This window comes from Mus caroli, chromosome 3 (genome assembly GCF_900094665.2).
Source record: "Mus caroli chromosome 3, CAROLI_EIJ_v1.1, whole genome shotgun sequence".
Lineage (NCBI taxonomy): Eukaryota > Metazoa > Chordata > Mammalia > Rodentia > Muridae > Mus > Mus caroli.
Genome location: NC_034572.1, coordinates 88,733,336 through 88,756,173, shown reverse-complemented (window position 1 = coordinate 88,756,173; position 22,838 = coordinate 88,733,336). Strand labels below are relative to the sequence as shown.

At 42.1% G+C, this 22,838-nt stretch overlaps 1 protein-coding gene across 2 annotated transcripts in view; it reads left to right on the top strand.

Moving 5' to 3' along the window:
* Window positions 1-22,838, top strand: part of Snx27 (sorting nexin 27) — an 80,577-nt gene continuing 57,739 nt past the window's right edge. Inside the window, exons 1-2 of one of the 2 annotated variants that reach the window (XM_021157590.2) lie at window positions 1-342; window positions 20,730-20,961. In XM_021157590.2, the coding sequence (XP_021013249.1) occupies window positions 38-342; window positions 20,730-20,961 (537 nt within the window). In that variant the 5' untranslated portion in view covers window positions 1-37. The remainder of the gene's footprint in view (window positions 343-20,729; window positions 20,962-22,838) is intronic. The other variant, XM_021157589.2, reaches the window with a different exon arrangement.

Here is a 22,838-nt window from a genome sequence, read left to right as displayed (position 1 = left end):
GCGTAGGGGGGCGGGGGACCGCTCGCTTGCTCGCAAGATGGCGGACGAGGACGGGGAAGGGATTCACCCCTCAGCCCCGCACCGGAATGGAGGCGGCGGCGGGGGGTCTGGGCTCCACTGCGCCGGGAACGGTGGCGGGGGAGGCGGCGGCCCGCGGGTCGTGCGCATTGTCAAGTCCGAATCCGGCTACGGCTTCAACGTGCGGGGCCAAGTGAGCGAGGGCGGGCAACTGCGGAGCATCAACGGGGAGCTGTACGCGCCGCTGCAGCATGTGAGCGCCGTGCTGCCCGGGGGGGCGGCCGACCGGGCCGGGGTGCGCAAAGGGGACCGCATCCTGGAGGTGTGAGTATCGCTGCCGCCACGCCCCGTCCTCCTATCCTTCGCCTGTCCTGGCCCCGCACCCTGTCACCCAGGCCGCACCTCTCTTAGCTCGAGAGCCTGCCGCGACCCTCGCCCCCCGCGGGCCTTCGCGGCCCGGTTTGGAGACTCCTGCTTTCCTGGCGTCTCCAGTTTGTGCTCTCCCTGCTGCTCCCATGCCTTTGGCTGCTCTCAACCCGTTTGCCTTCTTCTATTAGCATGCCTTTTTCTGCCCCTTACTTAGGGAGTCTCCTTTCGACCTAGCCAGTACTGTGTCCTCCCCAACTTTTCATCTTTAGCATCATAGTTTCCTGGTCTCTGCCACTCCCCTCAGACCTTGTGGACTGTCCCTTCTGCCCTCTAGACCTGATAGGACCTGTGGTCAGCTCATTTTCCTCTGGAGGCATCATTTCTCCCCACCTTAACCCTCCACCCACTTTCCTTAGTTATTCCCCGTTATGATAAAAGCACACCGACATTTTTGCATCCACCGCTTGGCCTTTTCTCCCCTCTTCTTCTTTGTAGTCACACCATCACGAGTATACCTTATCACATGCATTTTTGGGGGGGAGGGGTTGGAACCTGATTTTTCAGGCTAGTTTCTCCATGGCTACATTGCTTTAGAGTACAGCCTTATCTGGCTCCCCGACTTCCCACGTGCACCACTCCTCACACCTTGGAGTTCGGTTTAATAGTGCTCCTAGCTCCTGCTTCCCTCAGGCTGCAGTCGACTTAGGTCTTTATCCTCTCCGTTTTCCTCCTGCTCTGTGCTATTGCAATCCTACACTTTATCTTATTTCTCTACGTAGCTTTCCCTTCTCTTTTTAAGGCCCCTTCTGCTGTTGCAACCCACCTTCTGCTGCAGTCTTCCTTCATCGAACTTGTTCAGGCTCACTTGTCACCACCACATCCCTTAAAGCTCCAGGGATGTTGTCTTGGCAGTTTGAACGCAGACCTCCACTGCCCTACGCTGTGTTGTGGTTATGATTTTTTACTTTGTCCTAAATTTGTATAGTGGTTGTTGGTTGACTTGTTGGCGCTGTGTGCTCTCATTGTCTCCATTCTCCTTCAATCCTGGATCTCTCCTTACTGCATCTATATTGTATCTCCCCACCCCCCACATGCAGCCTCTCTCCTTCCATGATGGGATTTACTCACACAAGTCTTTCTTCTTTTTAAACATTTCATTTTAATTGTAAGTTCCACAGCTGCCTGCTCTTCATTTTGTAAAACAGATTCATGTAAGAGCTGCACTTACAGAATCTTGGGAGACTGTCCTTGTAAAGGAGCCCCCTCCCTCCAGGCCCCCCCCGCCCCCCACCCCTTTTTGTGCCCATTACTCTTACTCTGCTTCCTCATCTTTTCCACTTGAAGAAAGAGTCGCTCACTAATGCATGTGTGTGGAGAGCGTGCACATTTCTTCTGACCTTTATGGAAAGAGATGCTTGTGGGGTTTTTGTTTTGTTTTAAATTGCTATATTACAGGCTATTTCCTAATATTTCCTGGTGGTATACTTTAGTCTTTCTGGGTAGCATTAAGACACTGAATACAATAGTGACTTTGCCTTCTAACTGGGTACCTGGGTATTTATTTTCTAGAAAACGCAAAAGTGGAGACTGATTGATGGTTTCTTCTGATAGAAACTTTTAGAATTGTCATTTTGCTTTCCCTTTGGAAATTAACTTTGATTCAGCTCTTTATATTTAATTTTAAAATATATAAAGTTTTAAGTGTATTAAAGTTCTAGGTCATTTGCTGTATAGGGTCCAAAACGATGAAACTACAGCTAATATCTACCAAGAGTGTTTAAGCTTTTTACTCTTCTTATAGTCTGCAGCAGAAATCCCAGCTGTAAACTTGCCGTTGTAAAGAAGATCTGAGGGACCCTGTGAATCCTTATGAGAGACCAGGAGCCTAGGAAGTAGATTAGCTTCTATTTTTTGGTACTGTCCTTGGTGGTGAGAGAGATTTTTGTAATTTTTGGTGACAGGGGAAAAGAAATACTGCCTAGACAGTTGTTCCTGGAAGGTTGGTGATGATAAAAAGAAATCTTCATGGTATTGGTTTTGTATCCTTTGAGCTTTTTTTTTTTTTTTTTTTTTTTCTTTTTGGTTTTTCGAGACAGGGATTCCTTTGAGCTTTTTGTATTCTGATTCAAAGTTCTTTTTCAAAATTCAAAATTCTTTGAAACTATGGTACCACTGTAGAAGTAATAGAGGTAACTAACAATTCTAAGCTAGTTTATAACTTCTGAGACTTCTGTATACCTCCCCCAACTCCCCCATTTCCTTAGACTTTTCAAGTAAGAGAAGAAAAAAATCGACTACTAACTTTAGGGATTTATTTATATATATGAGGCAGAGTCCCATGTAGCCCGGGCTGGCCTCAAACTCTGCATGTAGCGTCTGGTTGTCCTACCTCCACCTGCTGAGTGCTGGATTCCAGCTCTGTGCCACTTTGTTGGGCTTATGTTGTGCTGAGGATGGAACCCAGGGATTTAGGGCTTCATGCTTGCTAGGCAAGCATTCTACTGACTCAGCTACAATTCCCAGCCTGAGCTTTTCAGTTTGTCTTACCCAGGTTCTTAATTAACCTTTCAGTTGTCCCAGGCAGGCTTTCATGTTGATGGAAAGTGATCGGATCTGAGTTAGGGAGAGGCTGGCTATTTTATCGTATATAGCTTTATCGTTGTGTGCCAAGTCACAGGCGGGCAGGTGTCTGGGCCTTGATAATTGAGGTCTGAGATTTCTCCCTATTTTAAACTCCTTTCCCTATGTGCAGACAGCTTTTACTCCAGTTGTCATTGTTTGGACAACTGGTAGAGGTGTGAAAGAATAGTAACAAATTTAAGTGGATCTAGACTTGAACATCAGCAAGAGGAGCCATTTCTTTGTGTTGCTCTTAGAGTCTGCTTACCCAGGCTCATTGACTCCTGGGATAATTGTTAAACTCACTGGAGCCAGTATTGGCTCACTTTCTCCTTTTCCTTTCAAGGCTGGCTAGGAGTCATGTTGCAGGGCTTGGTACCACAGTATGAAGAAGCCCTCTGGGCTCTAAATTTACTACAGATGGAAAGTTTCTTGACTAACACTGTTAGTCTCCACCTTGTAATTTTCCCCAGTGTAATGTGTACTGTGTACCTTCCCTTTGATGTGCATGTACCTTGAGGCCAGAGAATAAAAGATGCTTTCAACAAATAGAACCAAAATAAGTATATCTTTGCACTGATTATATAGTATGTGAGTAACTGGCTTCAGGTTAATCTCTGTAACGTTAACGTCTGGCTGAGGACACTTGCTTTCGAGAGAGTTGCTGTGTGCAGTGGGGCATGGAACTGCCTACACTTTTTGAGATTGTGTTTGTGGGCCTTTTTTGACCTGATCCTGGGATCTTTGTATGTGTGTGTGTGTCTCTGCCTTCTCCTCTCTCACCACAGGATTGGCTGGGGTTAAAGATGTTTCCCCCGGTGTATCCAGCTTTTAGGTAGGTTCTAAGAGTCAAACTCAGGTGGTCAGGCTTGCACAAGCCAGCACTTTTACCAGCCAAACCTGCTTTGGAGAGTGTGAATTTCAAGCACAGACCCTTAAGGCTTGGCTTGTAAACATTCAAAACCATGATGTATCCTGCTAGTCAGACAGAATATGCTTCCCTTCTTAGTAGCTACCTGATAATGTACCCATCAGCTTTTCCTTGCTAAGGTTAAGGCATAAATAAATTAGTTTGTGCAGTTTGTTTATTGAGGGTCATTTTTTGTTTAATTTCATGTGAATTTTTGAAAATAATTTAACAGTTTGATAATGATTTTTACAGTTGAGTGAGTCATGAGACATTGAGTATCTTCTTAACCTTTATTAAAAAAAATTGATTTTGTTTTCCTTTGGCTCAGATTTTCCAGGTAGACTTGGATAATAATGCTTGAAATGATTGCTGAGCAAAGGGAATGTTTATGGCAAAGTCCTCACACCTGCCATGCGTGAGAATCACTTGGGGTCCTGAGCCAGAAACACAGACTTGCAGCTACACTCTTTAATGGCTGGGATTCAGTGACTGGGTCTTGCATAAGACTAGGAATCTTTGTCACCCCTTTGCCAGGTGTAGGGAATGTAAGTCACATGCTAAGCCACATTCTCAGAACAGCATGATAGTTACGGACTCTTCTAGATTGTTCTCAGCTCATTGTGCTTTATCATTATGGTTACACTGGGAGCCACTAGCTAGGACTTTGCTAACACATAGTGACTTATTAAGCTCCTGAATTCCAAACTAAGGGGAAGACAGTTCCTCACCAAGCAGTCTGTCCAATTGTCCCTACTCAAGTGGATTTTGCTGGTGTCTTGCAGCAAAGGTGGATCATCATTTAGAGACAAATGATGATCATTGTGTCATCTCGCAGTGTCTATGGTGTGTTACAGTTTGCAGTGCAATATATATTCATTTGAACTTCAGGACAGCCTTCTGGATGGAAAGGTTTAAAGCTCCTTGGGGGCAGGGACTATGTTAACTATTATGTTTATTGAATCCCTAGCCGAATATGCTGTGGAGCCTTGGTTTTCTTTAGTGAATACTCGAATATAGTAGATAGGAGTAAAATGATCCTTGCGTTGTAAGGAGAGTCTGCGCTGAGTGACATCCAGAGTTAAATCCAGGTGTTAGGGTGCTCTCCCGGTGAGGAGAAAGCTTGCTTTCGTTATTGACTGTTAACAGTCAACTACCTTATTTTTTATTTATTCTTTGGAAGTTTTACACCTGTATCTTGATCATATGTACCCCAGCTCCTCCCAACTCCCCTTAGGATTCCCCCTCCTACCCTGTGATATCTCCTTCCCAACTTCATGTCTTCCTTTTATAACTAATTAATTAGATAATTTTTAACCCACTCAGTCCAATTAGTGCTGTTCATATGGGCATGGATGTAGGCCATTCACTGGGGCAGGAGGACCTCCCGGTGGCCATACTTGTCAAGAAGAATAACTTCCTTCCCCAGCAGCAGCCATCAACCGCCAGTAGCTCCACAGCCTAGGTGGGGTCTCCGGATAGTCGGCTATTCTGGATGGTAACTGGTTATTTAAAATCAATGAAGAGTAGCTGAACTTTGTTTCTGATTGTGACATGTGACTTGCATTTTTTTTTATTTATCCTTTATCTCATGTTAGTATGGATCAGAGGCTGGAGTCTAAAGCAAACTATCTTTGCTCCTATATTGCTGAGTTTTCTCTATTGCCAGCAAAGGGAAGGAACATAACAGTCGTTCTTGTTACTTAAAAATACTTTTCGTCTCATGTAGTGAGGGTACAAACAAATAATAGTAAACTTGAAAACCATATTACCTTTCCTTAGAAATCATTTTTATGGGTTGCTGTGGCTTAGTAAAGGCAAGGTTGCATGCCTTTAATCCTGGCACTCGAGAGGCTAAGACAGGCTGATCTCTGTGAGTTCAAGGCCATCCTGGTGTATATAGTGAGTTCAGGCAAGCCAGGGCTGTATAGAGAGGGACTCAATCTAAACCCCTTTACCTTCTACCCCACCTCCCAAAAGAAGACTGATTAGTTGTATAAGGGCTAGTTTTTAATTTGTGGTAAACAATTGTCTTTCAGCCACTACTAGTTTATTAGTTAATTTTAATTTGTTTTAGGTGAGGGTTTGTTATCATGCACTTACTGGTAAGTATTTTACAAGCCAAGTCTCAATGGGAATAATTGAAATGCTAGATAAGCAGAGAGATTTAACTGACTTTGGATTCTTTGTCTTTGTTTTTTTTTTTTTTTTTTTTGTTTTTGTTTTTTGTTTTTTGAGACAGGGTTTTTCTATGTGTAGCCTGGGCTGTCCTGGAACTCCCACTATAGACAAGGCTGGCCTTGAGCTCAGAGATCTAACTGCCTCAGCCTCCCAAGTGCTGGGATTCAAGGTGTGTGCCACCACTGCCCAACTGAGATTTAACTGAGAAGCAAAGACTTTATGATCACAACAAAGTGCTTTAAGAATACAATCCATGCTGAGTTTATTCAGTGCATGGTGACATTACCGACAAAGACTGTTGTGGTAGTTTAGCTTAAGCCAGGGATGTTCATTCTGGCAAAAAACAATCTTTAGGCAGTGTTGGAAGCTTTTCAAAAAGCCAGGCCTCATGGTAGTAGCACAAACCTTTCATTCCAGCACTAATGAGGCAGAGGTAGCTGGATTCTCTGTCAATTTCAGGCCACCCTGGTCTTCATAATAAGTTCCAGGACAGCCAGGGATACACAGTGAAACCCTGTCTCAAAGAACCAATCAATCAACCAACCAGCCAACTCTTTTCAAAAAACCCTTCAGTAAAGTTTGTGTTTCTAGCACTCAGAATGCTGAGGTAAGTGGATCTTGAGTTTTAGACCAGCCTGTGCTACATAGAGAAATCCTATCTCAAAAACAAAACTACCAAAAAATAACCCCACCCTAAAATAAAACAAGACAGAAAACCAAAATTGTTACAACTTTTATATTACAACTCAGTGTACACACACAGACCTACATTAAGTGCCACCAAAGTAAACCACCAAACTATTCACTGTTTGTCTTTTTCTTGGTACAGTAATCAACTTTCTACCTTCTTTTAAAAGCAGTGTCTTTTAAAATTTTTATTAGTAGTGCGTGTATGAATGCACACATACATGCATGCATATTGCATGTACATGTGTACTGCAAGATGTATGTGGAGGCCAGAATATAAGCCATATTCTGTGGAGTCCACATTTTCTCCCTTTCCACCTTTGTGTGAGTTTTGGGGCTAGAACTCAGGGCTTGCTTTCCAGGCATGGGCATCTAGCAGTGAGCTACCATCTTGCCAGCCCACTCTTTGTTTGAATGCTCATTGGACCATGTCCACTCTTAAAAACCCTGATTTGTTCATCCTTTGGATGCTAGGTCTTACAGGTGCTAGGCAGGTAGTCTACTATCCATGAGCTTATCTGCAGCCCTAAACATAGTGATTTAGCTATCACCCTGCCTCCCCACCCACTGTTAATTTGTATGGACTGGTTTCATTTACTCTTAGGCACAAACTGGGATTAAAGGCAGGTGCCACCACCACCTGGCTAACAAGTCTGGATTTTGTTCTTATGTGCTAGGAATATAGTTGTGTGTGTGTGTGTGTATTTGTACCCATGCAAATTTTGGTTTTATTTTGTTGAACACATTTCCGAGGTTGAAGTGGAAAAATCGGTGTTAAAATGAAAGACCATTTTTCTCCTTTGACTGTCTTCTGCTGTATAGAGAAGGGAGCTGAGAGCAAGGTTGCTCTGACACGCTGTGCTAGGAGCAGCTGATGAGACGCTGCCTTTCATTTGTTCCCGCACTTTGCCCAGAGTCCTAGCCAGCTTCTGGAATGTCTGCTTCCTATCACCTTATGTTGTAAATGACTGAGCTGGGCTTATCACTGTGTTTATAGCATTTTGTCCTTAGGTGCTCCAGGGCCCTAACTCCGATGTCTTGTTCTAGATATACTTTGTGTCTGTGATTTGAAAGTGCCACCTTGGATTTAAATCCGTTCTGTTGGTGGTGCCGGAAACATGGCTCAAGCGCTAAGAGTAGTAGCTTCTTTCCCACAGGACCAGAGCCGAGAGTACCAGAGTACCAGAGTACTCAGGACCCACAAGACAGCTCACAACCACCTGTAACTCCAGCTCCAGGGATCCAATACCCACTCTGGCCACATACTGCCTCTCTTCCCACATGTGTGAGTGCACACACACACACATTTACATGGACATAAAAATAATCTTAAATATTCTGTTTTGGTATTATAGCTTGTTGGGAGTTGAGGTGACTAAAGTACTAAAGTGTGTACCTGAAGTCTGCCTTCAGCATGAAATAGGTGAATTTTTGCTGTGTCAGGCATGTGAAGAGTGCTTCAGTTTTGTGAGATTCTGTTAATTGGATGTCAGGTGGTATGTGTGTCATCTTGTACTTACTGTCTCTTTCGGCTTAGTAAGGCTCTCCTCACTGGAGGAGATGTGCCCATTCTTGAGTATTTGAGTTGCTGAATGAGGCACCGTGTATGAGTGTCCTTATGTTTTTCCTCCAGTGAACTTCTGTTTGGACAATGTTCTTGTTTGTGACAGTAGTCCAGGCTGGCCTTTAGCTCACTACTTAGCTGAAGCTGGCCTTGAACTAACTCTTTCTCTCTGTCTCTCTCTGTCTCTGTTTCCCTGCCTCCCTCTCCACTTCCCTCCCTCTCTGTTTTTCGGGACAGGGTTTCTCTGTGTAGCCCTGGCTGTCCTGGAACTTACTCTGTAGACCAGGCTGGCGTTGAACTCAAAAGAGGTGTGCACTAACACACTGGGCTGGTTTTGAATTCTTGATTCTTCTACTTGTATCCGAATGCATTACCACATCCGGCTTGGTTTTATTAGGTTGTCCAAGCTGACATCAAACTTGCTATGTAGCCAGGTTGACTGTCCTCGATGTTCTCCCATTTCCACCTACTGAGTGTTGGGATTCAGACATGTGCTATCACGCCCAGTGGAGAAACATCTTTTTTAAAAAAATGTTTTGTTTTTGCTTAAGCTATCTGAAGCTTTTGTTTTATTTTGTGCTGGTTAAACCCAGGGTCTGTGCATGCTTAAATACTTAAAATCTATCAAGCTATACCCCTAACATTACTCAAAATGTGATTTATTTGTGTGACAGACCTCAGATCAAGACCAGACCTCCCCCCCCCCAAAAAAAAAACCAAACCAAACCAAACCATGTATGCTGTGGATTCAATACCCAAGTGATCTGCTTACTAAGAGCCATCTGTAGGAGTTGTCTGCTTGCATTGGTTCTCTTCAGCTGCTTTCAGGATGGTTCTTTCAGAACTGTTTAATGAAAATAATAGGAAATTGGTCCTTAATACAGCAGAAGTTTGTTAAGTCTGTGTGTCTGTTTAGGTTTAGTTACATACTGTTGTTAGAATTGAGAGGCGGACTGAGTGTTTGGAGATTGGGGAAGATGTGATAATTTCAGAAAGTTTGGAAACGTACCTTCACTTGTTTTGCTAGTTTACTTATCTTCCAAATGTGCAAGGTGTTTGTCTACAGAATATACTCTGAGGGTTATACTATATTTATATTAAAAAGATGCTATTTAATTATAAGAGCAATCAGCCCTTAGGGCTAGAGAGATGGTTCACTGGTTAAGAACACTTGCTGTTCTTGAAGAAGATGCAGGTTTAGTTCCTTGCACCCACATTGCAGGGACTCACAATCATCCTTTTTTAATTTGTTTATTTTATTATTATTATTATTATTTTTTTTTTTCGAGACAGGGTTTCTCTGTGTAGCCCTGGCTGTCCTGGAACTCACTCTGTAGACCAGGCTGGCCTCTAACTCAGAGATCCGCCTGCCTCTGCCTCCTGAGTGCTGGGATTAAAGACCATCATGCCCGGCTTACAATCATCTTTAACTCAAGCTCCAGGGAATTGATCCATTAGCACCTTCTAGACCTCTTGGAGACACACACACACACACACACACACACACAAACAGATCTTCAGGTTGGGTGAGATGGCACATTCAATTAATCCTGGCAGTCAGGAGGCAGAAGCAGGTTGATTTTTATGAGTTTGAGGCCAGCCTGGTCTACAGAGCAAGTTATAGGACATCCAGGTCTACAGAGAGAGACTCTGTCTCAGAACAAACAAACAAAAGAGCAGTAAGCCTTCATAACTGCTGAGCCACATTGACAGCCCCTGGAATTTTGTATTCTAGCAGGAGTGAGATGAACAAAATGGTTTTATTGTTGATAACAAAGGTCATGCTGGCTTCATAGGCAATTTCCAAACTTTTTTTCTAGCTTGATTATGTATTTTTAAAAAAGATTTATTTATTTTATGTACATGAGTACACTGTATCTGTACAGATGGTTGTGAGCCTTCATGTGGTTGTTGGGAATTGAATTTTAGGATCTCTGCTCACTTCTGTTGCCCCCCTCCCCCAACTCCCAAGTACACTCTGGTCAACCACGCTTGCTTAGTTCCTGCTCACTCCAGCCCAAAGATTTATTTATTATTATACATAAGTATACTCCAACTGTCTTCAGACAAGCCAGAAGGGGGCATCAGATCTCATTACGGGTGGTTGTGAGCCACCATGTGGTTGCTGGGATTTGAACTCAAAACCTTCAGAAGAGTAGTAAGTGCTCTTACCCGCTAAGCCATCTCGCCAGCCCGATTATATTTTTATAGCTTGAAAAATATCTTAAAGTATCATACTTTCCTGGATGACAAATATGATTCATTTTCCAGATATATATCCTGTATTTGTAAACTGATTGCCTTGTAATTACAGACTTAGGAACTTTTCATTCTCTCCTAAGCAATAACCCCTTGTTTGTTCTAGCTGGAGGTGTTAGGTTGGAGAACAGGTGAGCTTTCTGTACTTCCCTTGCCTCAGGCAGATGCTTTGGGAGAACACGCAGCCACAGGTAAAGTCTCAGTGCAGCAAGTTACACACCAACCCCCACCCCACCCCCCTGCCAGCCTGAGACCATCTGGTGCTGACCCACACACAGTCAGCTTTGCCAGGGCCAGTTTTCACTGTTATGAAAACTCTTTTTTAGTGTCAAATTTTCTGAATAGAAATACTTGGTTTTGTTTTGTTTTGTATTTAGAGATAGGGCCTCTCTGTATAGTTCTAGTCTTGGAACATACTATACAGACCAAGCTGGCCTTGAACTCACAGAAATCTGCCTGCCTCTGCCCTCTGGAGTGCTAAAATTAAAGGCATGTGCCACCATGCCTGGCTGGAAATGTCTTATAAGTATTGGTAAAGGCTGGAGAGATGGTTCAGTAGTTAAGAGCACTGGCTGCTCTTGCAGAGGACCCTGCACCCACATGGTGGCTTAAAACCATTGTTTAACGCCAGTTCCAGGGCATTGAACACCCTCTTCTGGCCTCTGTGACACCAAGTATGCAAGTGGTGCACATACATGTGGGCAAAGTACCCATACCTTTAAATTAAATGAAAAATAAAAGTGCTGATAAGGGCTAGAGAGATCCATTAGTGGTTAAGAGCATTTGCGTTACAATCAGAGAACCAGGGTTTAGATCTTAAGTAAGTGTTCTATAAAAGCTGTAACTCCAGCCTCTAGGAATGACACACACACACACACACACACACACACACACACACACCTGTACACAAACAAAAATTTGGTAAATCCAGTTGTCATATACTCAACACTTAAGGAGACTAAGGGTTGTCTTAGTTTCAGACATTGTGTACATAAAGATTCATTCTGTGTTGGATAGTTTATAGGTTTTGTTTGACAGATAGCATTGTGCACACATTGTAAGCTGCCATGTGAGTGCTAGGAACTAAACCAGTGTTCTCTGCAGGGTCAGTCAGTGCTCCAACCCCAGTAGCATATTTCCTTTGATAGCTGAATTAATACTTGATTATATGGATGTATTCATTCACTGATTGAAGGACATCTGGTTACTTATAGTTTGGGACGATTATGAATAAGGATGTTTTAAGCATATGTGTACAGGTTTTAGTGTGGCTATGAATTTTTCTGTTCATCTGGGTCAACACATAGGAGCATGATTGATGGATTGGCTAGTAAAACTATATAAAAAATTGTCAACTTGCCTTTTAAAGTCACTGTACTAGTGCTATGAAAAGACACCATGACCAAGGCAACTCATGAAAAAAAATATACTGGGGCTTGCTTATAGTTCCAGAGGGTTAGTTCATTATCATCATGGCAGGGAACATGGTGGCAGGCAGATAGACATAATGCTGGAGAGGTAGATGAGATCCTTAGGCAACAGCGAGGGATGGAGAGGGCAATGGGAACAGGCAAATACTAGTCTTGGCACCCCACTCCTAGTGGCACACCTATTCCAAGAAGGACAAATCTCTGTCCTCACCTAGCAGTTCATCTGCCAGGAATTAAGTATGCAAATATGTGAACCTCAGGGGGCTGTTCTCATTCAAAACACCACACAAAAAGTGACTCCCATTTTACATTCTTGCTACAAGGACAATTGTATTTGTCTCACATCTTTACTGGTATTTGGTGTCTGACATGGTAAGTTTGGATTTTAGCCATGTTTAATGGCCATGCTATTGTTTTGATTTTGAATTCCTCCATGATGAATGTTGAATTTCATTTCATGTATTTATTTGCCATCTGCATATCTTCAGTGAGATATCTGTTCAGATACTTTGCCCATTTTTAATTTGGGTTGTGGGGCCAGGGAGAAGGCTCAGCTGATAAAGGCACTTACCACCAAAGCCCTGGAACCTTTGTTTGATCCCTGGGGCTTATATGGTGGAAGGCGAGTACTGATTCCCAAAAGTAATTCCTTGACTTCATATGCACAGTGTTGTTCCCAACCCCACCCCCAGGTAAATTGGGTTGTTGTGTTTTAAGAGTTTGCCATGTATTTAGATACATTTAGATACAGATACTTTTTTGGATACACGTTTTTGTAAATGTTTTCATTCTCTGTCTGTCATAGAGACTTTTTAAGTTTTAGGTAAAGTTTAGCTTGCTAGTTTTTTCCCATTTGTGGACCATGTCTTTAATGTCATATCTAAAATCTCATTTTCAAACACCAAATCACATAGAGCTTTTGTACTCTGATCTTTTTAGAAGTTTTATATTTTTTGGAGACAGGGCCTCAGTATGTTATCAGAGGCTGATCTTGAACTTGCTATGTACCCCAGGCTAGCCTTGAGTTTTGTCCTGCCACCTCAGCTTCCTGAATGTAGGATTCTCCCAGAGTTCCCTCCTTACAACTAAATTTTCTTTTCTTTTTCCTTTTTCTGTTTTTTTTTTTTTTTTTTGATAGGTGTTTCTCTATGTGTAGTCTTTGCTATTCTGGAACTCACTTTGTAGACCAGGCAGGACTCGAACTCAGATCCATCTGTCTCTGCCTGCCGAGTGCTGGGATAAAGACATGTAGCACATCTGCTCAGCCCTAAATTTTCAACTTTATAATACTTGCTTAAAGAATTAATTAACTGGGCTGGAGAGTTGGTTCAGTGGTTAAGAGCACTGACTGCTTCTCTGAAGGTCCTGAGTTCAAATCCCAGCAACCACATGGTGGCTCACAACCATCTGTAATGAGATCTGATGCCCTCTTCTGGGGTGTCTGAAGACAGCTACAGTGTACTCACATATAATAAAATAAATAAATAAATCTTTTAAAAAAATAATTAACTTACTTATTTTGAGCAGTACTAGAGGTCCAAATCCAGGACATGGATAGGCAAGCACTCTACCATTTATGCATAGCCTTGATCTATATAAAGTACACATTTTCAAAAGTGTGTGCATGCATGTTGAAGTGTGCATGTATAGGTGTGCATGCATGTGCGTGTGCATGTAAAGGCAAGAGGACAACTGAGTGTCAGCTTTGGAAATGCTGTCTACACGCTGGGAAAGGTAGCTAAGTGGGTAAAGCAAGAGGACTAGGGTTCAGAACCCCAGAATCCACATAAATGCCACATGGGTATAGATAGGGGCTCACCTGTAAGTACAGCCTTGGAAAGTGGAGGCAGAGGGTGCCTGAGCAAGTTAGCTAGTCAGATTAATATATTGATGAGCTCTGGGTTAGACCGAAAAACTGCTTTAAAAAGTAAAGGTGGCTGTCTATTAAGGAAGATTCCTGACATCAACCTGGGGCCTCCACATACATGTGCGTACACACTTCAGCACATGTACACTCGCGCGCGCACACACACACACACACACACACACACACACACACACACANCACACACACACACACACACACACACACACACACACACACACACACGATGTCCATTCCCTTTGAGACATGTTTTCTCATTGCCCCCTGAAGCTTACCAATTGGCCTGGACTGGCTAACCAGCAAACCCCACAGCTCTTCCTGTTTCTATCTCCAGATCCTGTTTCGAGGATTATAGTTCTGCACTGACATGTTTGGAGATATCTATCTATCTATCTATCTATCTATCTATCTATCTATCTATCTATCTATCTCCAAACATACAGAAACACACAATCTCATTCTGCAGTGCTTGCTGATCTGGAACTTACTGTGTAGACCAAGATAGACTTGAACCCACAGAAATTCACCTGCTTCTGCCTCCTAAGTGCTAAATTTAAAAGCATGTGCAATATTGTACCTGGCATGCCAGGTCTGCCTGCCTGCTTCCCTGTCTTCTTTCCTTAATGTGGGTTTTGGGAATCTAACTCAGATCTTCATGCTTGTGAGACAAGTACTTTACTGACCAAGATAATTCCCAGGCATTAGTTCATTAACAATAAATAAATAAACAAAAAATAACACTGTTTCCATCCTTCACCACTGGATTTATAGACACTTGCAACCTTGCAGCGGCTCCTGGCTTTTTACATGAATGCTGGGATTTGAACACAGGCATTTATGCTTATATAGCAAGTGCTTTTTACCCACCAAGCCTTCTTCCTAGTGTCCTTGTCACTTGTTAAAATTTAGGCTCTTGTGGCACATTGCCATTGTGTTTTAATGTATAAAGTTGGAAAGCATCTTACTGCTTACAGTTGCATGAGTCTATTGGCTGTATTTAAAGGACTGCTTCTGAGGATTAATTGCCATTTAGTCACTCGTGTGTGTCACAACAAAGGGAGGCTCCTTTCCCTGGTTTATACAGAAGTTTGCTTTGTTATGTTTTGTCCAAACCTTGTTCCATTATGTCCAGCTTCCTTCAGAAGCAGAGTATAAATCCTGACCAGAGCTTCTCTTCTGCTTCTGGAAGTGTTTATATTAGCTTTGTAATTTCCTCAGCTGGCTAACTTTAGTTGTACTATTTGAAGCCACTTCCATTAGCTAGCTAAAAACGTCTCCATTGGAGCTAAACATTGATCTCAAAGTAAAAATGAGGCTTTCTTTAAAATTATCAAGTGCATCTTTACAATGCTGAAAATATCCAGGTAATTTGAATATCACTTAGATTCCCAAATAAAATTTGGGTCTTATTTATGGGTTTTATTATAAAACATTTTCTTATGGAAAATTTCAAACACAGAGAAGTTGAAAGGATTGTAAAATGAGTACCCGTAGGCTTAGCATCTTTAAAAAATGTATTTATTGGGCTGGTGAGATGGCTCAGTGGGTAAGAGCACCCGACTGCTCTTCCAAAGGTCCAGAGTTCAAATCCGAGCAACCACATGGTGGCTCACAACCATCTGCAACGAGACCTGGCGCCCTCTTCTGGAGTGTCTGAAGACAGCTACAGTGTCCTTACATATAATAAATAAAAAATATATTTATTTATTCACAATTATATTAAAGTATGTGTATGAATGTAGATGTGTATGTAGATGATGTTTATGTATATGTACACCCATGCACGCAGGTGTTCAAGGGAGCCAAAAGAGGGTGTTGAATTTCCAGGAGCTAGGGTTGCAGGCAGTTGTGAGCTGATGGGTGTGGGTGCTGGCGACTGAACTCAGGTCCTCTTGGAAGAGCAGTGAACACTCTTAACTGCAGAGCTGTCACTTCTCCCCAGCCTCTGGACTGCCCCTCCGGATTCTATCATTAACGTTCAGTTTTTTTCTTCGGTCACATATTTGTTGAATTCTTTTTGATAGTTCCTTGAAGATACTGACTTCTTTGTGGAAAAGGATAGGTTGGTATTTCTTAGTCCACTGCACATCTTTTGTGTTGTTGGTTGGACTTGTGTGGTTCTCTGATGCTTGCTTATTTTGTGATCATTTATTTTCAGATGAATTTCTGATAGATTATGTTATGAAGACAGAAGGAAAGCAAAATTGTTGGAAGAGGTTTTATTGTCATGGAGAACAAGTTGAACCAGCTCACTTACTGTGTAGATATCACTGTCCTAATAGCTTTATCAGTGGTTCTGTCTTTAGTTCTCATAGTCACTTCATTAGCTGTATGTGGTGGCTTTTCATACAGATTGGGGAATTGAAGTCTAGCGAGACTGAATGAGTTACTTAATACTTAAGTAAGGTCTTATCTAAGACGGCATCATTGGTATTCAGACCCCTTGCAGTCTGATTCCCTAGAGCCCATGCTTTGAGACAAATGTCTGCACTGCTGAAACTTCCCTTTTTTATGGAAGTTACATTTTGTATTTATTTATATTTCAGGTTTGTATAAGTTTGGGACCATACTTGAACCTGGTTTAATAGTGTTCTTGTGTAAAACAGTGTATTATACCAACATTTTCATGACTAGTACATTAAAAGTAGTTATTATGTATGAGTGAGAGAGAGAGAGTGTGTGTGTGTGTGTGTGTGTGTGTGTTTGTGTATGTGTGAGTGAGTGAGTGAGTGAGTGAGTGAATGAATTCGGGTATATGCATGTGATTACCAGTGCTCTCGGAGGCCTGAGGTGTGTCGTAGCTTGTGACAGTTGTGAGCCACATAGAGTAGGTGTTGGGAATTGAACTTGAGTCTTCTCCAAGACCGAGCTGTCTCTCTAGCCTATGACTAACACTTTTATGACTGAGAAGTCCTGGAAATTCCTGAGGAGGGAGGGCCCTGTTTCAAATTAGATGGCCTGGAGTTTTTTAGTGACTTCATTCTTTAGAGAATGAAAGAATTTCTTTCTCTGTATTAAGTGAAGGCACATATAGCATTCCTTCTGCAGTTATCCAGATAAACATTAGCAAATGTGTTTAGGATATGACACAGAACACTAGAAGTTCTTTCCTGTTTTTTTTTTTTTTTTTTTGTGTGTGTGTGTGTGTGTGTGTCTTTTTGTAATGCTTGGGGTTGAATCTAGGGCTCATGCAAGCTGAGTAAGTATTCTGCCACTGAGCCGAATCCCCACCCCTCGTCTGTATTTTTAATGAAGTTTTTGGGATGTTAGCCAGTTGGAAGTACATTCTTGAGGACCAGGACAGGGGACTGAAGCTGCTCCTGCTGCTGTCTGGCTGTTTATAACCCTCTCTTAAATTTCTCTGGAGTCTTTCTGGGGTTTATTTATTTTTGACACAGCCTCACTCTCTTGCTCTGGCTGGCCTGGACTCACTATTTAAAGCAGGCTAGCCTTGAACGCACAGAAGCCTCTGCTTCCAGATTTGCTGGGATCAAAAGTACATGGCACTGTAGCCAGCTTCAGGGAGGATTTTTATGAGTGACTCAAGGAGCAGTTCATTTCTGTTTACAGCTTGAAGTTGTGTTTTGAAATCAGGAGTTTTTTATCTTTTTGGAGATTGCATATTCTTTTTTGAAACCAATGAAAGACATACACTCTCTAGAAACGTTCTCCCCAGAAAACATATACATGCACATAAATACACATTTACCTACAAATTTTGTAGGGTCACTAATTTCCAAGACTATAAACAGAGTACTCCAAGATGGGGTGACATATGCTGTGATGTCCACATTAGGGAGCTGCGGCAATAGAAGTGAAGTCAGGGTGTGGCTGCAAAGTCAGATCCTGTCTGGGGAAGCTGGGGAAAGTGTTCATTCCTCCCGGGGGTGAGGTGCCGGGAACAGAGCCATGGGGGGCAATTTTTCCTGCAATAAATCTATGTTCGCTCTGCTAAAAAACAAACGATACTTTAAAGGAAAAAAAGGGCTCTGTAGAGAGACTGCCTTTTTTTTTTTTTTTAAGAGTTATTTATTTTATATATGTGAGTACACTGTCACTATCTCCAGACACACCAGAAGAGGGCATCGGAGTCCATCACAGATGGTTGTGAGCCACCATGTGGTTGCTGGAATTGAACTGAACACAGGACCTTTGGTAGAGCAGTCGGTGCTCTTAACCACTGAGCCATCTCTCCAGCCCGAGAGACTGTCACAAAAACAAAAACAAAAACAAAAACAAAAAAGAAAAAGAAAAGGAAAATAGTAAGGTTGAGGATATATTCACAAAACAATCTTGTTAGTGTTTAGGATATTATATTTTTGAGTCTTTGAGATGTTTTATGTCTCCTATTTTATTGAAAAATTAAAATGAATATTTGTTAATAAGCTAAGGTTCTTAGGGATCACTAAATCCTGTGATGATTTCTAACCTTGTCAATTGAGTTTTCTCAGAAGTATTAAGATAGATGAACTCCTTTGCCAACTCATAAGTTGAGGTTTCAGTTTCTTGTTTCCCCCCAGTGTCTTGGTGCATGATGTCATGCCTGTCCTGAGCTCTAACCTGAACCCCAGGTGCCCCACTATGAGCTCTATTCTACACCCCTTCTCAGTCTCCTCTCCTTCTTACTCCTCTCCTNGCCCTGGCTGTCCTGGCACTCACTTTGTAGACCAGGCTGGCCTCGAACTCAGAAATCCGCCTGCCTCTGCCTCCCGAGTGCTGGGATTAAAGGCATGTGCCACCACACCCGGCTTCCTCTCCTTTCTTGCTTGGCTTTTTAAAGTGACTATCATAGCTCACGTTGGCCTGGAAGCAGAGATCCTCATGTCTCTGCCTCCAGGATTATGTTTGAAAAGTTGGAATTTCGTATTCTGGTTTTTTTTCAGATTGTGTAAATTGGAATTTCTATCACAAAGACACCCTTAATTTTTATGTATAGAACTGATGGTTTTGGTTAAATCACTACTTTTAAGAATTTACTTATAATTAGAATTTTAGGTTGAGAAATGTCAGGAGTTTTGAGGATCACAGAATTTTTCTTTTTCTGAGTTTTTTGAGACAGCGCCTTGCCATATAGCACATGCTAGTAATGCTCCTTCCTGCTCAGCCTCCTGCATGCTCAGCTTACAGACTGAGTTACTGCCTACATTGCTAAAGGAGAACTAAGGGGGGGTGTGCTGGCTGAGGTCTCTCCTTTCTGCTCTGTTTATACAGATGGGTGTTTTAGATACAAGGCTCTGAGGAGGCTAGTCCACTGCTGAAAACTCAGCATTCTCTTCAGGAAGGGAAGACCCTAATGGTTTAGAACAGAACTGAAAAAATAATCTAACTCTTAACAGGAGGATAAACATTAAATAGTAAAGTGAGTAGAGGCCAGGTTTATTTTTCCTATGTCTCTGGTGAGAGCCAGGGAACCTTGAGGCCAGCTGCTCAGTGGTTTTACTGAGGCAGCTCACTAGGTCAGCGTTCTGGGAAGGCTGTCAGTTTGTTGAGTATTTGTGGGACTAGGCACCTTTCTTAACAAAATTATTGTTCTTCCGTATCTTACACGTCTCCTTGTTGCAGGCTCTGTACAAGCGAAGTGAATAGGTTGGTTTGTGTATAACTGTAGGTGCGTATTTCTTGGTTTGGACAGATTATACAGAGTTTAAAGTGAAATGTATGGAGGAGAAAATGTTTAGATTATTCAGATATCCAAATCATCCTACGAGATTATCCAGGCTGATTGGGAGAACAAAAGAAGTTAGGTCAAATAATAAAATTTTTAAAATAATTTTAAAATGTTTATTTTATGTATATTGGTGTTCTGACTGCATGTATGTCTGTATGAGGGTGTCAGAGCCCCTGGAACTGGAGTCACAGATAATTGTGAGCTGCCATGTGGGTGCTAGGAACTGAATCCAGGTCCTTTGGAAGAACAGCCAGTGCTCCTAACTGATGAGCTATCTCTCTAGCCCCTGAAAATAATGCAATTTTAGAGAGGTAATCTTGCCCCTTTAGAAGCCAAGAGATAGAGGAAACTGGTCTGTATGCAGATTAATACTTTTTAACTATCAAGATAGTAAATTTGTATAAAGGAAGGTTAATTTGAAGATATGGGGAAAATGTATATATAATTTAAGTAACTATCTTGGGGGCACACCTACACTTACTTTAATCTCTATAAAGGGGAGTTTTTTAAAAGAAAATCTCTGGGGTTGGAGATATGACTCAGTGGTTGAGAATGTATAATGTTGTTGCAGAGGACCCAAGTTTGGTTTTCCAGTACCCATCTTGGATGGCTCACAGTAGCCTGTAACTCTAGCTCCAGGCCTCCAGCCTCTGCGTTTATGTGCACATACCCATACATACACATAATTAAAAATAGTAGAAATAAGTCTTAGAAAGGAAATCCCCTTGAAGTGTAGGTGAACAGGCTGTAGTAAAAGTGGGAGAATTATTCAAGCCACTGATAGTATTGTACATATGGCTGGTTAAAACAAGGAAAGCAGACTGTTTGGATGGCTAAAATGAGCTTTATTTCTTCCCAGCATCCCCATCTTTCCCACATGCTTTCCTGAATCAAGCAGTGTGTAGCATTCTGGACTAGAGGAAGGGTAGGTCTCTCCTGTTTGCATTTCCTCTCCCTGCCGTAAGTTCACAAACAGCCTTTTCACTTTAGACTCTGAAAGACAAACAGCTTTTCTGGAACCAGATGAATCTTTTGATTCTATGGCTCTACTATGACACTGGAGTGGGGACAGGAGGGTGGAGTTACAAAGTGTTTGAACCCGTCTGGTTTATGGGACTGTTTTTTTCCCTTTTTCCCCTTAGGAACGGCGTGAATGTTGAGGGGGCGACACACAAGCAGGTGGTGGACCTGATCCGAGCAGGCGAGAAGGAATTGATCTTGACAGTGTTGTCTGTACCTCCTCATGAGGCTGATAACCTAGATCCCAGTGACGACTCCTTGGGACAATCATTTTATGATTACACAGAAAAGCAAGCAGTGCCCATATCGGTCCCCACATACAAACATGTGGAGCAGAATGGTGAGAAGTTTGTGGTGAGTGTCAGCCCAACTTGATCCTCAAACATGTAGTTAGCTTGTATTTCCCTCAGTCTCATTATGAGTATATTTCAGGAGGTCAAATAAGACTGCAGCCTTGGCCAGTTTGTCAGGAAGTTAGGTTCACTCAGAAGATCTTGACACTAATTGATTTATTGCAGGGGGTGGCCTATAGTAATAAGTTTCTGCATAAGTTCAATTTCATTTAATTTTCTGACAGTTTCAAGTTTGTATTCGTGAATATTTTTTTAACCATATGTCTCTGCTAGCTGTAGTCTGATTTACTGTTGGCTCTGGAGCTATAGAGCGAGATAATTTTAAAAGATATCTTCCAAAATATTTGGGTAATACAGAGGTCTATCATTTTGAAGCCTGTGCATTCCTGTACTCACTCCTCTCCACACCTTGTTCCTTCAGTTCTTGGTGATGTCTGTGTGCATGATTAACTCCTGAGTTTTCCCCTCGAGGCCCTAATATACTTTGACTGCAATTCCCTGAGCTGTTTTGCACATCTCTATTTTGTGGATAAGTAGAACTCATCTTGAATTTTAGGTGATACGTGACAGCCTGTTTCCCATGGTGCTTGTCTTCAAACCTTAGCTGCTGCTGTTTATTTGTTCTCTTGGTTGCACTGTGTACTTAATTACCTTTAATTGTTTCAGAAACATTGACATAAAAAGCTTAAATTATTTAATTCTTTTTAGAAATGTAGTGGGTTCTGTTAGATATTGGCAAATAGACTACAGGTGTCTAGAGCTGGCCTGTAGGGTTGGGGGTCTAGCTCAGTGGGTAGTGTTTAACTAACATACACAAGGTTCTACGTTTAACACTCTATAAAATAAAAAACTGATATGCTGATTAAAGTTATTGCCTCTAAAAGTAGAATTTGTCCCATGTATAGGAATGTGCTGTTAAATGCTTGTGGAATTCTTCCTAGGGGAAGGGGGATGCTGAACAAAACACGTTAGCTGGGGATAATTGCACATAGGTTTTGTGCCAGCATGGTCCCTGTGTTCTTAGAGCTGTCCACAGACTTTAGAAATGAGAGCTGATTAGTTATGGAACTTTTTGAGAATTAACCTAGGACTTTGGAAACTTCTGTAAGCCTTGAGACAAGGAATAAAACTACTAGTTATTCTTTTGTAAAGGGTCAGGTTTTTTTTTTTGTTTTTTGTTTTTTTGGTTTTTTTTTGGTTTTTCGAGACAGGGTTTCTCTGTGTAGTCCTGGCTGTCCTGGAACTCACTCTGTAGACCAGGCTGGCCTCCAACTCAGGAATCCGCCTGCCTCTGCCTCCCAAGTGCTGGGATTAAAGGTGTGCGCCACCACGCCCGGCAAAGGGTCAGTTTTACTAGCAACATTTTTGTATGTTAACTTTCATCTGCCTAGATGTCCAGTTTTATGATGTTTATAGTCTTTTATCTACTACCACATAAGGACAGAATACTTTCAGCAGCCCCAAGTTCCCCTGTTATGTTTTATAGTTATTTTCCTTTGTTAACTAACCACTGATCTGCTTTCTGTCTCTATATTTCTCTCTCTCTCTCTCTCTCTTTGAATGCCAAACAAATAATGTGTACTTGTATTAGTTACTGCAGCAAAACACCACACAGAAGTAAGCTGAGGAAGGGAAGGTTTGTTTGGGCTCATGGTTCAAGAGTACTCGATGTTAGGGAAGGCATGGGGGCTGGAGTGTTTCCAGTTGCTGTGGTTGGAAGCCATAGGCAGTTAGTCACATCACGCCCACACCCAGGAAGCAGGAAGAGATGAATGCTGGCACTTACCTTGCTTTCTCCTTTTTTTTTAAATTTTTAATATTTTTTTATTACATATTTTCCTCAGTTACATTTCCAATGCTATCCCAAAAGTCCCCCAT